The sequence below is a fragment of the Tachyglossus aculeatus genome, chromosome 26 (genome assembly GCF_015852505.1).
Source record: "Tachyglossus aculeatus isolate mTacAcu1 chromosome 26, mTacAcu1.pri, whole genome shotgun sequence".
Classification (NCBI taxonomy): domain Eukaryota; kingdom Metazoa; phylum Chordata; class Mammalia; order Monotremata; family Tachyglossidae; genus Tachyglossus; species Tachyglossus aculeatus.
In genome coordinates, this window is record NC_052091.1 from 20,885,386 (window position 1) to 20,906,570 (window position 21,185).

A 21,185-nucleotide genomic window follows, 5' to 3' on the forward strand; every position below is an offset into this window, starting at 1 on the left:
CTGAGGGAGAGAACGTGACTTTTGTGTTGCACTCTCCCGAGTGCTTGGTAGTGCTCTGCACACAGAAATTGCTCAATAAATACGCTGGACTGAGGATGGGAGGGGTGGCGGCGATGGGGTTTGCCGGGTAGAGTGGTGGTGGTGGTAGTGGGAGCGGGGCTACTCTGCTGCTTCTGCGGTTAATGCAACACCCAGGGGGAAGGAAGCTGGTGACTTCTTGAAATCGGCAGTGGGGACAGTGGCCGCATGGGAGGGGTGAAGGGCATCCTTCCCACGGGGGCAGGGCACAGCCCGGGGCAGCAGGGTCATGGGCTGCAGGGTCAAATCATGTGTGTGTATATATGCGTGCGTGTAGGGGGCCAGGGCACGGGAAGCGCGCACTGAAATTGTGTAGTCTCTGCACATTTAATCACTTTTTAAAATCTCTATCATCATCTCGTGTCCATTAAATAGAACCCACCACACTGGGCCCGTTAAATTACAAGAAAACAGAGTCACTGTGTGCACCAACCCAGTATCATACAAAACCAGCCTGGGCCGGCCTTGGGGGGGGGGGGGCAAGGGCGGGGGAGGGGCAGGGGGAGAGCTGATTGTCCCGTAGGGCAGGCAGGGGGTGCAGAAGGCACGTCGGAAGGGGGGAGAGGGCGGACACCCTCTGAGTCAGTGCTTCTCCCCCTGAAGGCCCGTGGTGGGGAGGGGACCCCCGAGGCCCTGCCCGCTCCGGGCTCTGGGTGATTCTGGGCAGGGGTGGGCTCCACCCCACCTCCCCGCCCCACAGCACACCAGCTAATGCCCCAGCTCAGCACTGCCCTCCCCCCAGGGGGCTGGGGTGGGTGTGAGAGAGACAGGGCTCTCAGCCAGATGGACGGTAGGAGACGGGGGATGGTGGGAGAAGGGTCCTGGCTACTGCCCCAAGTTAAAAAAAAAAATACAAAAAAATTAAAAAACAAAATCAGCATCTAAAGTGAAATCACAGAGTGAAAAATATATCTCGAACAGCCCCTGAGATCCCCACGGGGGAAAGCAGCATTGGGGGCAGGGGGGAGAGAATAGCTCCCCTCCCCCCCCCCCGAGGGGGGGGCTCCAGAGCTGGGAGGGGGGAGGGGAGCCCAGAAGCCCCAGGCTCAGAGAACAGGGGAGCAGTAGAGGCCCGGTGGCTGGGTTGGGGAGTGGAGGGGAAAGGGGGATGTGTGGAGGCCCAGTCTGCCCAGTGCAGGGTAGGGGGTGGGATGGGTGGGGCCCAGACCAGCTGTGGGACCAAGCTGGGGCAGGAGATGGGGGGGCGGGGAGGATGAGGCCTTCCTAGCCCACGGTGCTGTGGAGGCAGAGGGCACAGATGGGGTGTGTACGCAGGTGAGCAGGCAGTGGGCAGTGGGTGAGGAGAGGCTTGTGGTCCCTTCCCCAGGGGAAGCCGCCTGCCTTCCACTGGGCCTGGGGCTCTTCCTATGACCACTGGGATGGCTCAGGCCCCCAGAGCCGGGGCGGGGGGTGGGAGGGGTGAGATTGGAAGGGCTGCAGAGTTGCAGTTCTGATGCCCAGTGGGGTGGGGAGGAGGATGGGGGGAGCGGTGCCCCAAGCTGCCCGCTGGCCTGGCTGGGGCCCGTTATTGCTATAGAAGGGGCAGCCAGCAGCAGGAGTCTGCAGGCAGGGGCGGGGAACCCCAGAAGGAATCCTCTCCCGCAGCCCAGACCTTCAGGGCTGGAAACCCCAAGAAGCCCTCCTCCCGCCCCCGGTCACCCGCCCCCCACTTTACTCCAGGCTCACATCCCTCTCTCTGGAGAGCAGGAGGCCCGAGGAGCAGCCAGGCACCACGTCTGGGCAGGGCCGGTCACGGATGCGACCGAAGCCCACCCCCACCCCAGCCCTGCACCCGCTTTCAGGTAGGAGGTGGATGGGGGGAGGGGCAGAGCAGGGGTCCAGCGAGGCCCGGCCAGCGCTCTCCCTGCCCGGCCCCCCCGCCCCTGGCCGAGTCCCGATAATAGAAAAATACTTTGGTGAATTAAAAAGTGCCCGCGGGGTGGGGGGCGGGGAGGCCGGGGGGTGGGGACGGGCCCCGGTCAGAGAGCGCTCTGGTCCTTGATGAAGGCAGTCCTCTCGCCCCGGCCCTCATCCTCGTCCGACTCGGAGGGGCCGCCCTCCTCATCATCGCCGTCCCCCACCCGCCGCCACGTGTCCGGCGGCGGCAGCCCCTTGTAGGAGATGAGGCCGCCGCCCAGAGAGTACACTTTGGCCCCGCGCAGGCTGGAGCCCGAGCGCAGCTGCAGGACCAGGAAGACGATGGCAAAGACCAGCATGATGAAGGCGCAACTGAGGCCGGTCACCAGCATGGGCAGGTGGGCCAGGAGCGGGCCCTCGCCCGGGTGGCCCCCGGTCCGGGGCGACTCACGGCTGCTGGGGCTCTGGTGGGAGCAGGTCAGGCGCGTGGGGTCGTGGTGGGAGTGGGCGGGGCAGCTGAGGCAGTCCGTGGGGGCGGTGCCCCGGCAACTGGCACAGGTCGGGTGGCAGGGGGCGCAGACGCTGGGGCTGACGGGCTCCGTTCCGGGCCGGGCACTCGGGACCAGGGCGGTGGAGCCGGGCGGGCAGTGGCGCATGCAGCTCTTCTCGTGCAGGGAGAACCCTTCCTCGCACACTGTCGGAGGGAGAACGGGGGGTGGGCGGGTGTCCGGGCCCCGGGTGGGCAAGGGGAGGGGGAGTCCAGAGGGCGCAGGTCCCTGCCAACCCCCCACTGCCTTCAACTCTCCCACAAAGCCCTTGGAACTGGGTCTCTCCACCCCATCGGCCCTATGCCCTCCCCCCGCCCCCGCCAGCCAGGTCCCTCCCAAACGCCATCCCCGGGGGAGAGTCCGCCCTTCTGAGAGCGGGGTTGGGGCCAGAATTCAGAACCCCGTCCAGCCCCAACTCCGGAGGGCGCCGGGACCCCGTCCCCGTTCCCGGGGACTGGGCCGGACGTGCCTGGATCCATGAGCCAGGTGTGCCCCTCCCCCTCCCTGGGGTGGGGACCACCGGGCGGGGCCCGGGCCCCTGACTCACCCACACAGGCCCGGCTGGGCGTCAGGGTCTTGCAGCCACTGCTCTCGGGGGCCGGAGAGAGGGCGGGTCCCTCGGGGGCCGTGCCATACAGCACCAGGGTGAACCGGGTCAATGTGCCTGGGTCCAGGAGGCCACCGGTTACCGGGACCCCTCCCCGATCCCGGCCCGAGGGCTTCCCTCGCCACCCCCCAGACCCGCCCCGCACCCGGGGCCGCCCTCGCAGACCATAATTGTTGGCTTCGCTGGTGTTCTCGATCTCCAGGGTCCAGTCCCCTGCGGGGTCCTCGTCCCAGGAGTGCGTCGTCATGAAGGCCCAGTCGTTGAAGCCGTCCGCCGAGTAGTCGTGGGGCCTGGAGCGGGGGAGGGCGTGTGGAGCGTGGAGGAGGGCCGGGGAGGGGACGGGCCGAAGCCGGGACACAAGGGGGGCCAGGGACCGGGGAGGGGCTTACCTGGAGGCCAGCAGGGTGGAGCGGGTACCCAGGGGGCTGACCAGGTGGATGGCCAGGTCCCCGCGGCGGTTATAGGACAGGGTGAGCCGGGCCTGGGCGTGCTCCAGCCGGGTGATGTGGTTGGCCTCCCCGAGGCAGGCCGTCACCCTCCGCCGCACCTCCAGATGCTTCCCGATGTCCCTGCAGGGGGGGAGGACAGGGGGACGGGGGAAACCATGCATCGGTGCCTCAGGGCCACCACCTGGGGCTGGCAGCTGGCATCACTGGCACGGACATGGGTGGGCGAAGCAGAGCCTGTCCGACTTGGTCCCTGGCGCTGCCTCCCCGGCTGACCCACCGTGAGAGAGGGGCCAGGGAGGACCGGCAGTCCCCTGGGTCCCTGGAATTACCCCTCGCTACGAGGGCTCACCTCTCTGGGGTCCCCATGGTTGGGGATTTGGGGACCCATCTAGACTGTCAGCTCACTGTAGCTGGGGAACATGTCTGCTAATTTGGTTGTATCGGACTCTCCCAAGCGCTTAGTACAGTGCTCTGTATGTAGTAACTGCTCAATAAATACCACCGATCGACCGATTGGAGACATTTATGCCCAGTCCAGAGCACATGTACCGAGAGCAAACTAGATTCCCCAAGCCACGTGCTTCTGGCCCCGATTCTGGAGGCCGTCATTATATCGGGGTGGACATCACGCTTTGTGGGAGGAGCCTGGGGCCGAACCGACTTCCAGAAGCGCTCCCCGGGCCTTGCAACAGCTGCAGCCCAGCGGTGGGGGGAAGGGGCTTAAGCCGGGGCCCGCCCCTCCCCGCCCCCGGGGTCCTGCCCCTCCTCGCCCCCGAAGTCCCACCCCTCACTTGGGCTCTGTGAGGATGTCGACAAGGCACTTGCGCTGCGGTGGCACTGTGGTCCAGTTCTGGGCCAGCGCCACCATGGCCCCGGCGTCCAGCAGCCCGTAGCCGTACGAGTGGCTCACTGTCAGGGAAAGCGAGGATCAGGGGGCGTCCCGGACGGCTGAGGCGGGAAGGGGGCTTACGTGTGGACGAGAATGCACCCTCCCCGGCCCCTCGGCTCAGCCGCCCCTGCCCCCTGACCTTGGCGGCCCACGCCGTTGGTGACCCAGTCATTGGCGTTGAGGTGAGCCGGCTTGGACGTCCGCACCACCAAGTGCTGCATGTCGCGCCACGTCAGGTTCCTGCTACAGGCCACAGGGAGGGACAGCCCGGTGAGACCCCCGTGCCTCAGTGCCTCTCTGCCCCCCTCGGGACAGACCGGGGTCCACCGAGACGGCGGGACTAGGGGTGGCGGGGGGTGCCCGGTCCAGCAGGCTCTCCGTGCCTGAGTGCCTCTCTGCCCGCCCCCTGGAGAGACCGGGGCCTACAGAGACTGTGGGGCTGGGGATGGAGGGGGGTGCTTATTCCTCACCCTTCCTCCTGACACCCGCCCCGCCCCAGAGACCTTGGTCCTTACTTGGCCTCCAGGGTGAGGGCGATGATGCCGGCGGCCAAGGGGGCGGAAGCCGAGGTGCCCGTATGCGACTCGGTGCACTTCTGCCGCAGGTCCGTGGTCACCTGTGGGCGGAGGGAGCTCGTGGGCCACGTGGCCCCCCCCAGGAGGGACGGAGCCCTCCCGCTGGACCATCCCGGCCCCGTCTGAGGGAACCCTTGGCGCAGGGAGGGCCGTGGATCGGAGCAAGGGTTGGGGTCCGGGCCCCTGCCTGCGGGGCCTCTCCCCGGGCACCCGTCTGGGAGGCCCCGACTCACGATCTGCTTCTCGTTCTGGTTGCCGCTGCTGTAGGTGGTGGCGAGGGTGGAGGAGCAGGCCTCGCTGTACCAGGGCACGTTGCCCAGCTGCGTGGTGCTGCTGATGGACAGCGTGTAGATGCTGTTGGTGTAGCCGTCGCAGTTGCAGCTGTCGTGCTCACGCCCGCCGTTGCCGGACGCCCAGACGAAGATGGAGCCCAGGCCGCCCCGGCCCTGCGGGGAGGGGGGAGAGAGACGGGCGGTCAGCACGCTCTGCTCTGCACTGGGAGAGGGACCCTGGAGCGGGGTGGGTCGCTGTCTGTGTGTCTGGGGGCGTGCAGGCACATGGCGAAAGCGGTGGAAGGAGAGGGGGAAAGACACTCTGGGGTGTGTGTGGGTGCGTGTGTGTGTGTGGGCGTGTGCGTGCGCACATACATGTACGTATGTAAGTACGTGTGCGTATATGAGAAAAAAGTGTTGCCTAGTTGATACAGCATGGGCCTGAGAGTCGGCCGGCCTCTGCCATGTCTCTGCTGCATGACCTTAGGCAAGTCACTTCACTTCTCTGGGCCTCAGTTCCCTCAGCTGTCAAATGGGCATTAAGACTGTGTCCAACCTGATTAGCTCGTATCTAACCCCAGTGCTTAGTATGGTGCCTGGCACAGAGTAAGTGCTTACCCACTACCATTTTCTTGAAAAAAAAAAAAAAAAGCATGCGGGGGGGAAAGACACCCCAGCAGAGAGGAGTTCACTGTGTGTGTATAGAGGGGAAGAGAGCGGGGGCAAGAGGCCTCATTCAGTCATTCAATCGTATCGATTGAGTGCTTACTGTGTGCAGAGCACTGTACTAAGTGCTTGGGAGAGTACAATACAACAATAAATAGCACGTTCACATTCCCTGCCCACAACGAGCTTATAGTCTATAGGACTACAGTCCGGCCCAGGGGACACCTGGCCCACCCCCCAAGTCCCACCCCTCTCCGCCCCCTAGTGTGCACCCCCGGGTGGAGGCCCCACCTGGCTGACCCCTCGGAAGAAGGCCTCCTCGGCCAGGCGGGCTGGCCCGTCCACCGTCTTGCCGTCGTCCTCGGGGCCCCAGCTGGCGCTGTAGATGTGGATGTGATCGGGGTTCAGGCCCAGGGAGCGGGCCTCCACGGCGTCTGTCACCTCGCCATCCAGCATGCGCACGCCTGCGGAGGGGCACCGCGGGGAACACATCTGCTGCCATTGCTGCTGCTCACCCCCGCCAGCCTTTCCCCGGACCCCGCCCAGACCCTCCAACCCCTCGGCTCAGAAGCTCCCTGGCTCCAGACCCAGCTGGGTGGAGGCCAGCCAGCAGCCAGCGCTTTTGGACCAAGCCTGGCCCCCACCTTGAAGGCCCAGCCGTGACGGTGGTGCCAAGGAGGCCTCGGACACCAGGTTCAAAGCCCCCAGTCAGCCTGGGTGCCCACGACCCTGAAACCCACCTCCAATGTGGGCGTTGTAGGCCACGCCGACACCGCAGATGCCGTTGTTGGCCACTGCCGCCACCTCTCCCGCACATCGAGTGCCATGCCTGTGCCAGGGCAGAAACCGGGGTTGGGTGGTGTCACAGGGGAGCAGATGGCAGGGGCCTGGGTTGGGGGCAAGGAACCAGAATCTGGCCTCAAGCCAGTTGGGGAGCTGGCGGGTAGAGGAAGGTGTGGTTTGGGGCAAGGATGCCACACGGTTGTCCCTCGATCAGTAGTGGCTTCCGTGAACCTCCATCTCTTCCCCCACAACCTTCAGGCCTTTGGCCTCTCACATCCCCTCTCGCCCCCAGCACGCTCCTGTGGAGTCCCCTGGAGCCGTCTGGGATCAGGCCTGTCTGCCCCCGCACCGATCCCCGGCACCCCATTTTGCCCAAGGCCCCCATCTCCCCCCAGTGTGCGTGTCCGCTAGTCTGCTGACAAAACTGACAAGAACCATGGAGTGTGAGTTCTCCAAAGCCTCCCCCTCACCTACCCTTTCCACATTCTTCTCGGCCACCTCAAGGACAGATCTCCCACCCACTTTCACACACCAACCCTCCTCTTGCATCTGCAACCTCATGCGCCCATGTCCCTCCTCCTTCCTTTCTGACCGCCATCTTCAACTGCTCACTCCGAGGGCTCCTTGGTGTCCCCTAGCCTAAAAAAAGCTTCTCGGGACAGCCTCCTGCACTATCCAGCCCCATTTCCCTCCTCTGACGACGGTCCAAGCTCCTTAATCGGGCAGTATATGCCCACTGCCTCCACTTCCTCCTCTCCAACTCCTTCTTTGACCCCTTTGACCTGTGATCCTCCTCCGCCAGTCCACGGAGACCACCTTCTCCAAAATGCCAATCTCCTTTTGCCAAATCTAATCAACTCTGATAGGTGCCAGAGGGCAAATGGGGGCAGTGATTTTAGTGGGGATGAGGAGGAGGTTTCAAAGACCCCAAAGGCCTGAAAGCCACCATTCTGCATCATTTCGATCCTGACCGGAAACTCTCAGCTCGTCTGTGTTCTCTGCCTCTCAGGCAACCTCCTTACCTGAGGCTTTAAGGCCTTCCATCCATCAGATTTCTCCCTTTCTTATCTATTCTCTTCTCCTACATCCCTCTAGCTCACACAGTACATCTCTAAACTGTAAGCCCATTGTGGGTAGGGAACACGTCTACCAACTCTGTTATACTGAACTTTCCCAAGCGCTCATTACAGTGCTCTGTACCACCAAGTGCTAAATAAATACCATTCATTGACTGAAACCGGAGAAGAGCAAGTCCGGGAGTTCTGCCCAGGAGACTGTGGTGGGGGGCGGGGGGGTGGGGGGGAGAGGAGGGGCGCTCCCCTCTCTGTACAGTGTGAACCTCTCCAATCATCTATCCTAATTCTCTTTATTATTATGGTATTGTGGTGTTAAGGTACTGTGATATTTGTTATGAGGTTACTATCTGCGAGGCACTGGGGTGGATAAGAGCAAATAGGGTTGGACACAGTCCCTGTCCCATGTGGGGCTCACAGTCTCAATCCCCACTTTACAGATGAGGTAACTGCGGCACAGAAAAGCGAAGTGACTTGCCCAGGGTCACAGAGCAGACAAGTGGCAGAGCCAGCACTAGAACCCAGATCCTCCTGACTCGCAGGCCTGGGCTCTTTCCCAATGTTGCTCCTCAAACAACTCTGATGCTTGAGACTATCAAACGTTGGTTCTCTGCTCGCTTCCTTTCGGTCTCTTTGGCCAGATCTTCCTCTGCATCCCACCGTGAATGGGGGTGTTCCTCAACGCTCTGTTCTGGGTTCTCCTCTCTTCTACAAAGTAACCTTATTCCCTTGGGTTAACCTCTATTCATTCATTCATTCAATTGTATTTATTGGGTGCTTACTGTGTGCAGAACACTGTACTAAGTGCTTGAGAAGTAAAAGTTGGCAACATATAGAGACGGTCCCTACCCAAAAATGGGCTTACAGTCTAGAAGGGGAAGGCAGACAACAAAACAAAACATATGGGCAGGTGTCAAGTCATCAGAATAAATAGAAATAAAGCTATATGCAAATCATTAACAAAATAAATAGAATAGTAAATATATACAAGTAAAATAAATAGTGATAAATCTGTACAAACATATATACAGGTGCTGTGGGGAGGGGAAGGAGGTAGGGCAGTGGGGGATGGGGAAGAGGAGAGGAAAAAGGGGGATCAGTGTGGGAAGGCCTCCTGGAGGAGGTGAGCTCTCAGTAAGACTTTGAAGGGAGGAAGGGAGCTATGGCTAACCTCCAACCCTATGGCTTCGACTACCACCTCTATGCAGGTGACTCCCAAATCTACCAGAGAAGCAGGGTGGCCTAATGGAAAGAGCAAGGGCCTGAGAGTCAGAGGACCTGGGTTCTAATCCCAGCTCCGCCGATTAATTGCCTACTGCAGGACCTTGGACATGTCATTTAACTTCTCCGTGCCTCAGTTTCCCCATCTGTAAAATGGGGACTAAATACTCATTCTCCCCAGTAATTGTGGCACTGGTTAAGCGGCTTACTATAATAATAATAATAATTTTGGTACTTGTTAAGCGCTTACTATGTGCCAAGCACTGTTCTAAGCACTGGGGGAGATACAAGGTAATCAGTTTGCCCCACATGGGGCTCACAGTCTTAATCCCCATTTTCCAGATGAGGTAACTGAGGCACAGAGAGGTTAAGTGACTTGCCCAAAGTCACAGCTGATCAGTGGCGGAGCCGGGATTTGAACTCATGACCTCTGACTCCAAAGCCCGCACTCTTTCCACTGAGCCACGCTGCTTCTCTGTGTCGAGCACTGTTCTAAGCAATGGGGAAGATACAGGATGATCAGATCGGACACAGTCCCAGTCCCACCAGGTGGCTCGCAATCTAAGTAGGAGGGAGAACAGGTGCGTGGAAATCCCCATTTTACAGGTGCAGAAACCGAGGCACGGAGTGGTTAGGTGATTTGACTGAGATCATGCGGCAGGCCCACGGTGGAGCCGGGATAAGAACCCAGGTCCTCTGACTCCCAGGCCTGTGCTTTATTCACCAGACCACACTGTTACTCTTCGACTTAGGCAGCGAGCCCCGTGGAAGATAGTGACTCTGTCCAACCTGATTAACTTGTGCCTATCCCAATGCTTAGAACAGTGCTTGACACATAGTAAGAGCTTAACAAATACCATAATTATTATTATTCATCGTTACCTACCTCTCACGCAACAACCTCTCCCCTTTTCTGCAATTTCTCCCTTCCTCCTGCTTCTACACGGTTGTTCAGCTGACTCCTCACACTCAACATATCCAAAGTTGAACTTGTTTTTCCTTCCAAATCCTCTCCCTCACCTCACTTTTTCTTCACCGTTGAAACCACCTCCACCATCCTCCCGGTCGTTGAACCCTGCAAGCTTGGCATCATCCTTCGCCTCTGATTTGTTCCTTCAACCCAACCCGCACACTTCGTTCCTCTAATGCCCTCCTACTCACTGTACCTCGATCCCGTCTATCTCGCTGCTGACCACTCGCCCACATTCCGCCTCCGGCCTGCAACTCCTTCCTATCTGACGGACCACCACTCTCCCCTATCTTCAAAATCTTATTGAAAATAACACCTCCTCCAACAGGCCTTCCCCGATTAAGCCTTTGTTTTCCCCTCTCCCTTCTACGTCACCCTTGCATTTGGATTTGTGCCCTCAGCCCCACGGCACTTATGTACCTATTCGTAATTTCTTTTAACATCTGTATCCCCCTCTGTAAGCTCCTAGTGGTCAGGGAATGTGACTACCAACTCTGTTGTACTGTACTCTCCCAAGCGCTTAGTACAGTGCTCTGTACTAAATCCTGTTGGTCCCACCTTCACAACATTGCTAAAATCCGCCCTTTCCTCTCCATCCAAACTGCTACCACGTTAATACAATCACTCATCCTATCTCGCCAGGATTACCGCAACAGCCTCCTTGCTGACCACCCTGCCTCCTGTCTCTCCCAACTCCAGTCCATACTCTGTTGCCCCAATCGTTTTTCTACAAAAACATCCAGGAAACGTTTCCCTTCTCCTCAAAAAACTCCAGTGGTTGCCCATCCACCTCCACATGAAACAAAAACTCCTCACCATTGGCTTCAAAGCAGTCAATCCCCTTGCCCCCTCCTACCTCACCTCGCTACTCTCCTACTTTTGTCTCCTACCCAGCCCGCACACTTCGCTCCTCTGATGCCTCTCACCGTACCTCCGTCTTGTCTATATCGCTGCCTATCCCTCACCCACATTCTGCCTCTGGCCTGGAACACCCTCCCTCCTCAAATCTGTCAGACAATGACTCTCCCCCTTCCTTCAAAGTCTTATCGAAGGCCCATCTCCTCCAAGAGGCCTTCCCTAAGCTCCCCCTTTCCTCTTCTCCCACTCCCTTCTGCATTACCCTGACCTGCTCCCTTTATTCATCCTCTGCCCCACAGCCCTTATGTACATATCTGCAACGTCTGTCTCCCCACTCTTTACGCAGCAAGTTTGTTGTGGGCAGGGAATGTATCTGTTTACTGTTGTAGTCTCCCAAGTGCTTAGTAGAGTGCTCTGTACATGATAAGCGCTCAATAAATACGACAATGAACGAATGAATGCTCTGCACACACTAGGCGCTCAATAAAAACCATGGGCTGATTGATCCTCGGCACACTCCGGCTCTCTTTCAAACACCATTGCCAAATTTTCTTTTTTCACAATACTTCCAGGATCTGTCCTTCCTTCTCCAACCCAACGACCCCTTGATTGTCCCAGGCACTTGTCCTGGCCTGCCTTTACTACTTCGGCAGCTTTCTCACTGGTTTTCCTGCCTCCAGTCTCTCCACTCTCCAGATCTTTGAGAAGCAGCGTGGCTCAGTGGAAAGGGCATGGGCTTTGGAGTCAGAGGTCATGGGTTCAAATCCCAGCTCTGCCACTTGTCAGCTGGGTGACTTTGGGCAAGTCGCTTAACTTCTCTGGGCCTCAGTTACCTCATCTGTAAAATGGGGATGAAGACTGTGAGGCCCCCATGGGACAACCTGATCACCTTGTAGCCTCTCCAGTGCTTAGAACAGTGTTTTGCACATTGTAAGCGCTTAATAAATGCCATCATTATTATTATTATCATCATCATCATCACCCTTCACTCGTTGCCCGGATCAATTTTTTTTTTAAACAACATAATTTGTACATGTCTTCCCGCTTCTGGAAAAACCCTCCAGTGCGTACCCATTGTTCTCTGCGTCAAGCAAACTCCTTGCCTAATAATAACTGTGGTCTCGTTAAGCACTTATTCTATGCCAGGCACTGTACTAAACACTGGGCTGGATACAGGCAAATCGGGCTGGACACAGTCCAACAGTCCCAAGTGGGGCTCACCGTCTCCATCCCCATTTTATAGACGAGGGAATTGAGGCCCAGGGAAGTGAAGTGACTTGCCCCAGGTCCCACAGTAGACAAGCGGTGGAGCCGGGATCGGAACCCAGGCCCTGATTCCCAGGACCGTGCTCTATTTACTAGGCCACGATGCTCACCTGTGGCTTTATCTATCCCTCAGCCTTTCTCCTTCTTATCCACCCTGTTCTCCTACCCACCCCGCCTCTCCCCAGCTTTCGTTCCTCTCCAGCTAAACCACTCATTCTTGTCTTTCCCACCTCACATCCAGCTTCTTTTCTGGAACTCCCTCCCCCTTCAACCTTGCCAGATCACAGCCCTCCCATCTTCAAAGCTCTTCTGAAATCACCCCTCTTCCGGGAGGCCTTCCCTGATTAGAAATCCATCCTCCTCTGCTTATGTGACGATAAAGATGGGATTTATGATGTGGGAAGGGAACGTGTCTACCATCTCTGTTGTACTGTCCTATGGCATTTCTTCACTGGAGATGGCACTGCCATCCTTCCTGTCTCACAAGCCCGCAACCTTGGTGTCATCCTCGACTCTGCTCTCTCATTCACCCCTCACATCCAAACCGTCACCAAAACCTGCCGGTCTCAGCTCCGCAACATTGCCAAGATCCGCCCTTTCCTCTCCATCCAAACCGCTACCTTGCTCGTTCAAGCTCTCATCCTATCCCGTCTGGACTACTGCATCAGCCTTCTCTCGGATCTCCCATTCTCGTGTCTCTCCCCACTTCAATCCATACTTCATGCTGCTGCCCGGATTGTCTTTGTCCAGAAACGCTCTGGGCATGTTACTCCCCTCCTCAAAAATCTCCAGTGGCTACCAATCAATCTGCGCATCAGGCAGAAACTCCTCACCCTGGGCTTCAAGGCTCTCCATCACCTCGCCCCCTCCTACCTCACCTCCCTTCTGTCCTTCCCCAGCCCAGCCCGCACCATCCGCTCCTCCACCGCTAATCTCCTCACCGTGCCTCGTTCTCGCCTGTCCCGCCATCGACCCCCGGCCCACGTCATCCCCCGGGCCTGGAATGCCCTCCCTCTGCCCATCCGCCAAGCTAGCTCTCTTCCTCCCTTCAAGGCCCTACTGAGAGCTCACCTCCTCCAAGAGACCTTCCAAGACTGAGCCCCTTCCTTCCTCTCCCCCTCGCCCCCCTCTCCATCCCAACTTACTTCCTTCCCTTCCCCACAGCACCTGTATATATGTATATATGTTTGTACATATTTATTACTCTATTTATTTTACTTGTACATATCTATTTATTTTATTTTGTTAGTATGTTTGGTTTTGTTCTCTGTCTCCCCCTTCTAGACCGTGAGCCCACTGTTGGGTAGGGACTGTCTCTATATGTTGCCAACTTGTACTTCCCAAGCACTTCGTACAGTGCTCTGCACACAGTAAGCGCTCAATAAATACGATTGATTGATTGATTAATATGTTTGGTTTTGTTCTCTGTCTCCCCCTTCTAGACTGTGAGCCCACTGTTGGGTAGGAACTGTTTCTATATGTTGCCAACTTGTACTTCCCAAGCACTTAGTACAGTGCTCTGTACACAGTAAGTGCTCAATAAATACGATTGATTGATTGATTGATTCAACCCACTCAACCGATCCCCTCACCAAAGCCAGCCGGTCCCACCTTCACAACATCGTCAAGATCTGCCCTTTCCTCTCCATTCAAACTGCTACCATGTGAGTGCAATCATTCATCCTATCCCACATCAGGCATCAGCCTCCTTTCAGACCTCCCAACCTCTTGTCTCTCCCCACTTTGGTCCGTACTTCACTCCACTGCCCGGATTATCTTTCCACAGAAACGTTCAGGGCATGTCACCCCCCTCCTCAAAAATCTCCAGTGGTTGCCTATCAACTCTACGTATCAAACAAAAACTCCTCACTGTTGGCTTCAAAGCTCTCCATCACCTCGCCCCCTCCTGCCCCACCGCCCTTCTCTCTTTCTACATCCCAGCCCGCACCCTCTGCTCCTCTGGTGCTAACTTCCTCACTGGGCCTCGATCTCGTTAAGTGCATACTACGTGCCAGGCACTGTACTAAGTGCTGGAGTAGAAACAATTTAATCAGGTTGGACACGGCCCACGTCCCACATGGGGCCCACAGTCCCAATCCCCATTTTACAGATGAGGGAACAGAGGCCCAGAGAAGTGAAGTGACTTGCCCAAGGTCACACAGCAAACAAGTGGTGGGGCCTGGATTAGGACCCAGGTCCTTCTGACTCCCAGGCCTGGGCCCTATCCACTAGGCCACTAAACACCATTTAGCACAGCGCTCTGCACACAATAAGTGCTCAATAAATACGACTGATTATGTGTTTACTATGTGTCAAGCACCACAACAGACTAAGTCCCTGTCCCACCCTGGGCTCTCCCCCGAAACTGGAAGGAGGGCAGGTACCTTATCTCCACTTTACAGGTGAGGAAACTGAGGCCCAGAAGAGTGAAGCGCTTCGCCTAGGTCACGCAGTGGACAAGGGGATAGGACTGGGATTATAGCCCAGATTCCAACTCCTGGTTCTGAATTCTTTGCAGGAGCCAGGCTGCCTAAAGTGGCAGATAGAACTTACCAACTGCCACTTCATCACAGCACTTCTGTCCATGCATTACACACCCTGTTACTACAGCACTAACTCACGGACATATCTCCCGCTTTTCCTTCGTCCTCCTGTCTGTAACTGGGGGCTGGGATCGGTCCTAGCAATTATTGTACCCTCAATCAATCAGTCGTATTTACTGAGTGCTTACCGGGTGCAGGGCACTCAACTAAGCACTTGGGAGAATATATCATCAACATAATAGACACATTCCCCACCCACAACGCTCTCCCAAGCATCCAGTACAGCGGTCGGCACTCCTGTTCCATGGACCTAACAACCCGTTTATTTTCTTGCAGCGGCAGGGGGGCGGGAAACAGGACACGACACTCCTGGGGTCAGGTTCTTCCTTAAGGTTTTTTTTTTTAATATTATTTTTAAAAATAGAAAGCACTTACTGTGTGTCAGGCACTCTACTAAGTGCTGGGGTAGGTACATATTACTTGGGTTGGACCCCCTTTAGACTGTAAACTCATTATCAATCAATCATATTTATGGAGCCCTTACGGCATGAAGAGCACTGAACTAAGCGTTTGTAGGCAGGGAACGTGTCGACTAATTCTGTTGTACTCTCCCAAGTGCTTAGTGCAGTGCTTTGGACATAGTAACTACTCAATAATAATAATGGCATTTATTAAGCGCTCACTATGTGCAAAGCACTGTTCTAAGCACTCAAACACCACTGACGGATTGGGGAAATCCGTAGAGGTTTACAATCTAACAAGGGAGGGGGAGAGGAGGTAAAAGAGCCAGTTCTCTACGCCTTCCTCCCCTCAGCAACCCCTCAGCTGCCTGCCGTGGTTCTTCAGGCCCTCCCGCTCCGGCAAAGTGCTCTGTCCCCATGCCCCACTGGACCAGCGGCCGTGGAGAAGCACCCGCCCCGCCCTCGACCGCTGCCGCCCCCAACCTCGCCCGCCCCCTCACCTGTTATCATTCATTTGCGTGTAGCGTGGCTGGGGGTCGGGGTCCTGGTCGTTAACGTCAAAGCTGGCCCCAGGGTCCTAGGAGACGCGAGCCCGTCAGCCGCCCCGCGGGAGCAATGGGGTGGGTGGTTGGGTGGGGGGCATTGGCCCGCGGGGGTCCCCTCCACCAACCCTGCCCCGACCACGTCCACCCTCTCCGGGGAGGGCAGGCTGCGGCACCGCTCACATAGTTGGCCTCCAGGTCAGGGTGGTTCTTCTCGATGCCGTCATCCAGGATGGACACCACGATGCCGCGGCCCGTGTAACCCTGGGACCAGGCTCCGCGCACGTTCAGGTCTCGCTGGTTCCCGCTGTACTGTGGGGATGCCCACCGGGCCTGGCTCAGCACCGCCGCCAGGGCCCCCACCCCCACCTAAGGGGCTGGGGCCACTCGCCCCCCACCTGCTGAAGGGAGGGGCTGGGAAGCTCAGTGGCATCCCCAGTTGGAGCCAGATGGGGAAGCGGAGATCCTGTCTACCAACTCAGCTGGCCTTTCTCTCTCCCTTCTAGACTGCGAGCCCGTTATTGGGTAGGGACCGTCTCTATAGGTTGCTGACCTGTACTTCCCAAGCGCTTAGTACAGTGCTCTGCACACAGTAAGCGCTCCATAAATACAATGGAATGAATGAATGGCCTCTCCCAAGCGCTCAGGATAGTTGCGGCAGGCGCTCACCAGTAAACACCACAGATCGGCTGATTGATTTTTTTTTTTTTAATGGCGTTGGTTGAGCGCTATGTGCCAGACACCGTGCTAAGCGCTGGGGCAGATACAAGATAATCAGGCTAGATGCCATCTGTGTCCCACACGGGGCTCACGGTCTTCATCCCCGTTTTACAGATGAGGGGACTGCGGCTTAAAGGAAGTGAAGTGACTCGACTAAGGTCACACGGCAGACAAGTGGCAGAGCCAAGAATGGACCGCAGGTCCTTCTGACTCCCAGGCCTGGCCACACTGCTTCCCACGATTGACTGGGGGCATGGGTCGAGGAGGGGTCGGGGCTCCCGAGGGGCCCGGGGGGCCCCGGCTCTACCCACCAGGTACCACTGCTGGGGGAACTTGGGGTCCGTGGGCTCCGTGAACACGTCACGCTTCTTCCGCACCTTTGCCACTTGCTGCTCCAACCACCGCACCTGGAATAGGTAAGGGGTCGGGGGTCGAGAGAGAAAGAACCCAATCGGGTTCGTTCAGCTCCCAACAGATCGCCATCCGCCAACCCCCCCCGCCCCCGACCCCTGACTCCCATCCCCCCAGCCCCTACTCAGCCCCAGATCAAAGGCGGGTGGGTAGAGGGAAGGAGAGGATTCTTCTGTGTGACCTTGGACAAGTCACTTGACTTCTTTGTGCCTCAGTTACCTCAGCTGTAAAATGTGGCTTAAGAGAGTGAGCCTAATGTGGGATAGGGACTGTGTCCAAATACCATAGTTATTATTATTATTATTATTATTATTAGGAGAGGGATGGGGACGGGGGTGGGGGTGGGGGTTGGGAGGGTCTCACCTGGGGTTCCCTCTGCAGGCGGCTATGCCTGGGCCAGTGAGGGGTTAGAGACCTCTTCACCACGGCCCGGTGCCAGAAATGGTAGTAGTCCCCGAAAATCTGAAACGGCAAGAGAAGGAGAGCTGGAGTGGGAATCCTGAGGGGGTTGAGAGGCACCGTGGCCTAGTGGCTAGAGCCCGGGCCCAGGAGTCAGAAGGACCTGGGTTCTAATCCCGGATCTGCCACTTGTCTGCGGTGTGATCTTTGGCGAGTCATTTCACTTCTCTAGGCCTCAGTTCCCTCATCTGAATAATGGGGGTGATGACTGTGAGCCCCATGTGGGACAGGGACTGGGTCCATCCTGATTAATTCGTATCTACCCCAGTGCTTAGTACAGTGCCTGGAAGAAATGTAAGAATTTAACAATTACCATTAAAAAAAAAAGGGAGAGGCGGATGGCACCCCAATTTGGCCCCCAATCAATATCTGTCCATCTCGCCCCCTGCCTTGTGGGCAGGGAATGAGTCTTGGGCTTGGTTAGTCTCTCCCACGTGCTCAGTACAGTGCACTGCCCTAAGTGGGTGCTCAATAAACACTATTCCTGCTAGACTAGTCTCTCCCATGACCTCCTGCCTCTAGAACAACGCCCTAGCCGTCGGTCCAGTGGCATCTCAGCCCTTATTACACTGTGTGCTGCCGGGGGGAGGGACTGTATCTAATTCCCACCTGGGCTTTCCCGGCGCCTAGCACATGCTTTGCACGCAGTAAGCGCCTAGTACAAACTATTTACTACTACAGTAGTGTCCAGAAGCCGATCCCGAATCCCATCCTCCCTCTAACTTTCCCATCCCATCACCGCCATCACCCTCCCCATCTCCGAAGCCTCCAGTCCTGGCCGAATCCTTATCCTGTCCTTTTCCTCAGCCCTTGGGTCCTCTCTGAGGCCTCTGGTGGGACCCTTCCTTTCCTCTCCATCTCAAACGCACCCCCTCTCCCCATCCCCCAAGTTTAGGCACTTGTCCCATCCAGGCTCGACTCCTGTTGGTTTCTCTCCTCCGTTCTCTCCCCTGGCCGGTCTACCCTTGACCGGATCATTTTTCTAAAATGCACACGCCTCCCCATCCTCCAAAACCGCCAACGGTCACCCGTTCGCTCTTCTCCGCCTCCCGGGGAAACACCCGGCCCCTAGCTTGAACAACAGTTGTCTCGCTCCCTCCTCTTGCCTATCCACTCCCTTTTCCCACTGCACTCCAGGTCATGCCCTTTGTCTCTCTCAAGTCCACCTATAATAATAATGCTAATAATAATGATGGTATTTGTTAAGTGTTTAGTATGTGTCAAGCACTGTTCTAAACGCTGGGGTAAATACAAGCTAATCAGGTTGGACACAGTCCCTGTTCCACATGGAACTCACAGTCCCCATTTAACAGATGAGGTGACCGAGGCACAGAGAAGTGAACTGACTTGCCCAAGGTCACCTGGCAAATAAGTTGATCTGAAATCACATCTTCCGCAGGAGGCCTCCCCTGATTAATTTATAACCTCCCTTCCTTCTCCCCCTCTAGACTGGAAGCTCTTCGAGGGCAGGGAATGCTCCTACCAATTCCATTATACTGAACGCCTCCTAGTTCTTAATACAGTGCTCTCCACACAGTAAGCACTCAATACATACCACTGATTGACTGATTGATCATTTAGATCCTCCTCCTAGACTGAGAGCCTCATGTGGGACAGGGACTGTGTTCAACCCAATTCACTGGAATCTACCCTAGCACTTACAACAGTGTTTGATACAGAACTTAGAACAGTGTTTGACACACAGTAAGCACTTATCACGTACCATTAAAAAAAATCATCTCAGCATTATCTAAGCACTGATGTCCTCCCTACCGCCCACGGCATTCTTGGCCATGTCTTACACATGATCACTTGAGCACTAATTCACACGTATTCCCTTTTCTTTCCTCTGACCCACTCCGTATTTCAGCATCTGTCTCCTGCACTAGATCAACGAATCACTCGTATTTATTGAGTGCTTACTGTGTGCGGAGCACCATACTAAGTGCTTGGGAGGGCATGCTATAACAGACACATCCCTGGCCCACGATGAACCACTAGATTGTAAGCTCCTTAAGCAGCGTGGCTCAGTGGAAAGAGCACGGGCTTGGAAGTCAGAGGTCATGGGTTCTAATTCCGACCTCGCCACTTGTCAGCTGGGTGACTTTGGGCAAGTCACTTCACTTCTCTGGGCCACAGTCACCTCATCTGTAAAATGGGGATTAAGGCCGTGAGCCCCATGTGGGACAATCCGATCACCTTGTATCCTCCCCAGCGCTTAGAACACTGCTTCGCATGTAGTAAGCGCTTAACAAGTGCCATCATTATTCTTACTATTATTAAGGGCAGGGGTCCTGTCTAACTCCACTGTACTCTCCCAAGTGCTCAACGCTGTGCCCTGCAAAAAGCAGGACTCAGGAACTGATTAGCTATTCTGACAGCAAAACTCAGGCAGCAGGGTGGTGGAGTACGTGTATGTGTTTGTGGGGGGCAGGTGGTCTAACTACCTTCCCCACAGCCCTCCCGGGGAGTCTCCCCCATCCCCCCATTCTGCTCATTTGCCTAATCATTTGCATAAACCTGCTTCAGATTTGCCAGAGGAAGCAGTCTCATCTCCTCCTCTGAGCTCCTCTGCCCTACCATAAGAGCACTGTTTCAGGTGGAGCCCTGGGTCCAAACGTGCAAAATCTACTTGACCCACGCAGGGTGCTACACTATGAGTCAGCTGCCGATTCGGCAGGGACGGACTTTATCTCTTTGCTCTTTGCTTTCCGGACCTCTCCTCTCTGCTCTCACCCCCACCCCCCAGCCCTCTCCCTGCCCCCCCAGGACTAATATAGCCAGAAGGCAGCTGGCTGCTGTGTGTGTGTATTGGGGGCGGGGGGGGGGGGGGGGGGGTAGGGGGGTCCCCTCCAGCAGCAGCTGCTGAGGGTATTCTGACCCGCTCAGACTCCAGCCCCTCTGCACAGCAGACTCTGCTCTCCCAGGAAAAGGGGCAGAGGGATGGCAGGGGGCGGAGGTGGGCTAGGGCTAGGAGAAGGGGAAAGCGGCTAGCCACAGGGATGACTGGAGGCCCAAGGCTGGTCGGTGGGACCAGCCAGAGTTTGCTGATATCCCCCCCAGGACAAGCGTAAGGCAGCTACTGGGATGGCGGCAACCCCCGGGTCCTGCCCCCTGGGGCCATCCCTCCTTCCATCTCCCAGGGTGGGAGTGGGCGAAATACTCACCGGCCCCAGGTTGAGGAATCGGTGCTTCCGGGCCACCTGGTCGGCCTGCGCAGGGCCCCCGGGGATGAGCACAGCCCACGTGTTGGTGTACACGGTCTGGGCCAGGGCCTCGCCGGCCAGTAGCATCAGCGTGGCCACGGCCACCCACTGCAGCCAACGTGGGGGCGGCTCCATGGGGCGAGGGCACGGGCCCAGCCCCGGGCCCGTTCTGCTCCTGCGCTCCTCCGCGCCCAGTCAGAGGGGCTCGGCTGCTGGACCAAGGCCCCCGGCCCGGACCCCAGGGCTGGGCATGTGGCCCCTCACCCAGGGAAGGGAGGACCAGGCTGGGGCAGGGCGGGCACTGGAAAAGCAACCGGAGAAGAAGGGATGAACGTCGCCCGCCACCAACTGGGGACCGGCCTGGGAGACGACCCCCACCCCCAACCTCCACCCCTGCCACCCCCACCTCACCATACAGCGGGGGAGGGGAATGGCCGGCTCCCCCTCAGCCCGGCCCCCACCCCTTGCTGCATGACAATACAGAGCTCTCAGCACAACAAGGCCGCCCAACGGAAGGAAGAGTCCCACTGGACAGACCGACCAGACCCTTGGGTCTGGCAGAGAGCCACTGCCCAGACCAGGTGAACTCTGGGCCCAATTCCGGGCCCAATTCCTCCCTCCTCCAGCCACACTGAAGTCTACTAATCACCATCATCATCATCACCATCACTGTGGTCTTTGTTAAGTGCTTACTAGGTGCCAGGTACTGTACTAAGCACTGGGGTGGATAC

The 21,185-nt window shown here is 57.2% G+C and overlaps 1 protein-coding gene across 1 annotated transcript; it reads right to left on the bottom strand.

The window, feature by feature from the left end:
• Positions 1-2,029: 2,029 nt before the first annotated feature.
• Positions 2,030-20,753, bottom strand: FURIN (furin, paired basic amino acid cleaving enzyme). Its single transcript, XM_038767330.1, has 15 exons — positions 20,416-20,753; positions 17,153-17,251; positions 16,690-16,785; positions 15,842-15,970; positions 15,617-15,693; positions 6,682-6,770; positions 6,233-6,405; positions 5,237-5,449; positions 4,944-5,044; positions 4,568-4,671; positions 4,331-4,448; positions 3,480-3,659; positions 3,256-3,380; positions 3,031-3,147; positions 2,030-2,629 (listed from the first exon to the last, which is right to left on the bottom strand). Exons 1-15 carry the CDS (start codon positions 20,587-20,589, stop codon positions 2,058-2,060), a joined length of 2,367 nt encoding a protein of 788 aa, XP_038623258.1. The 5' UTR covers positions 20,590-20,753; the 3' UTR covers positions 2,030-2,057.
• Positions 20,754-21,185: the final 432 nt, after the last annotated feature.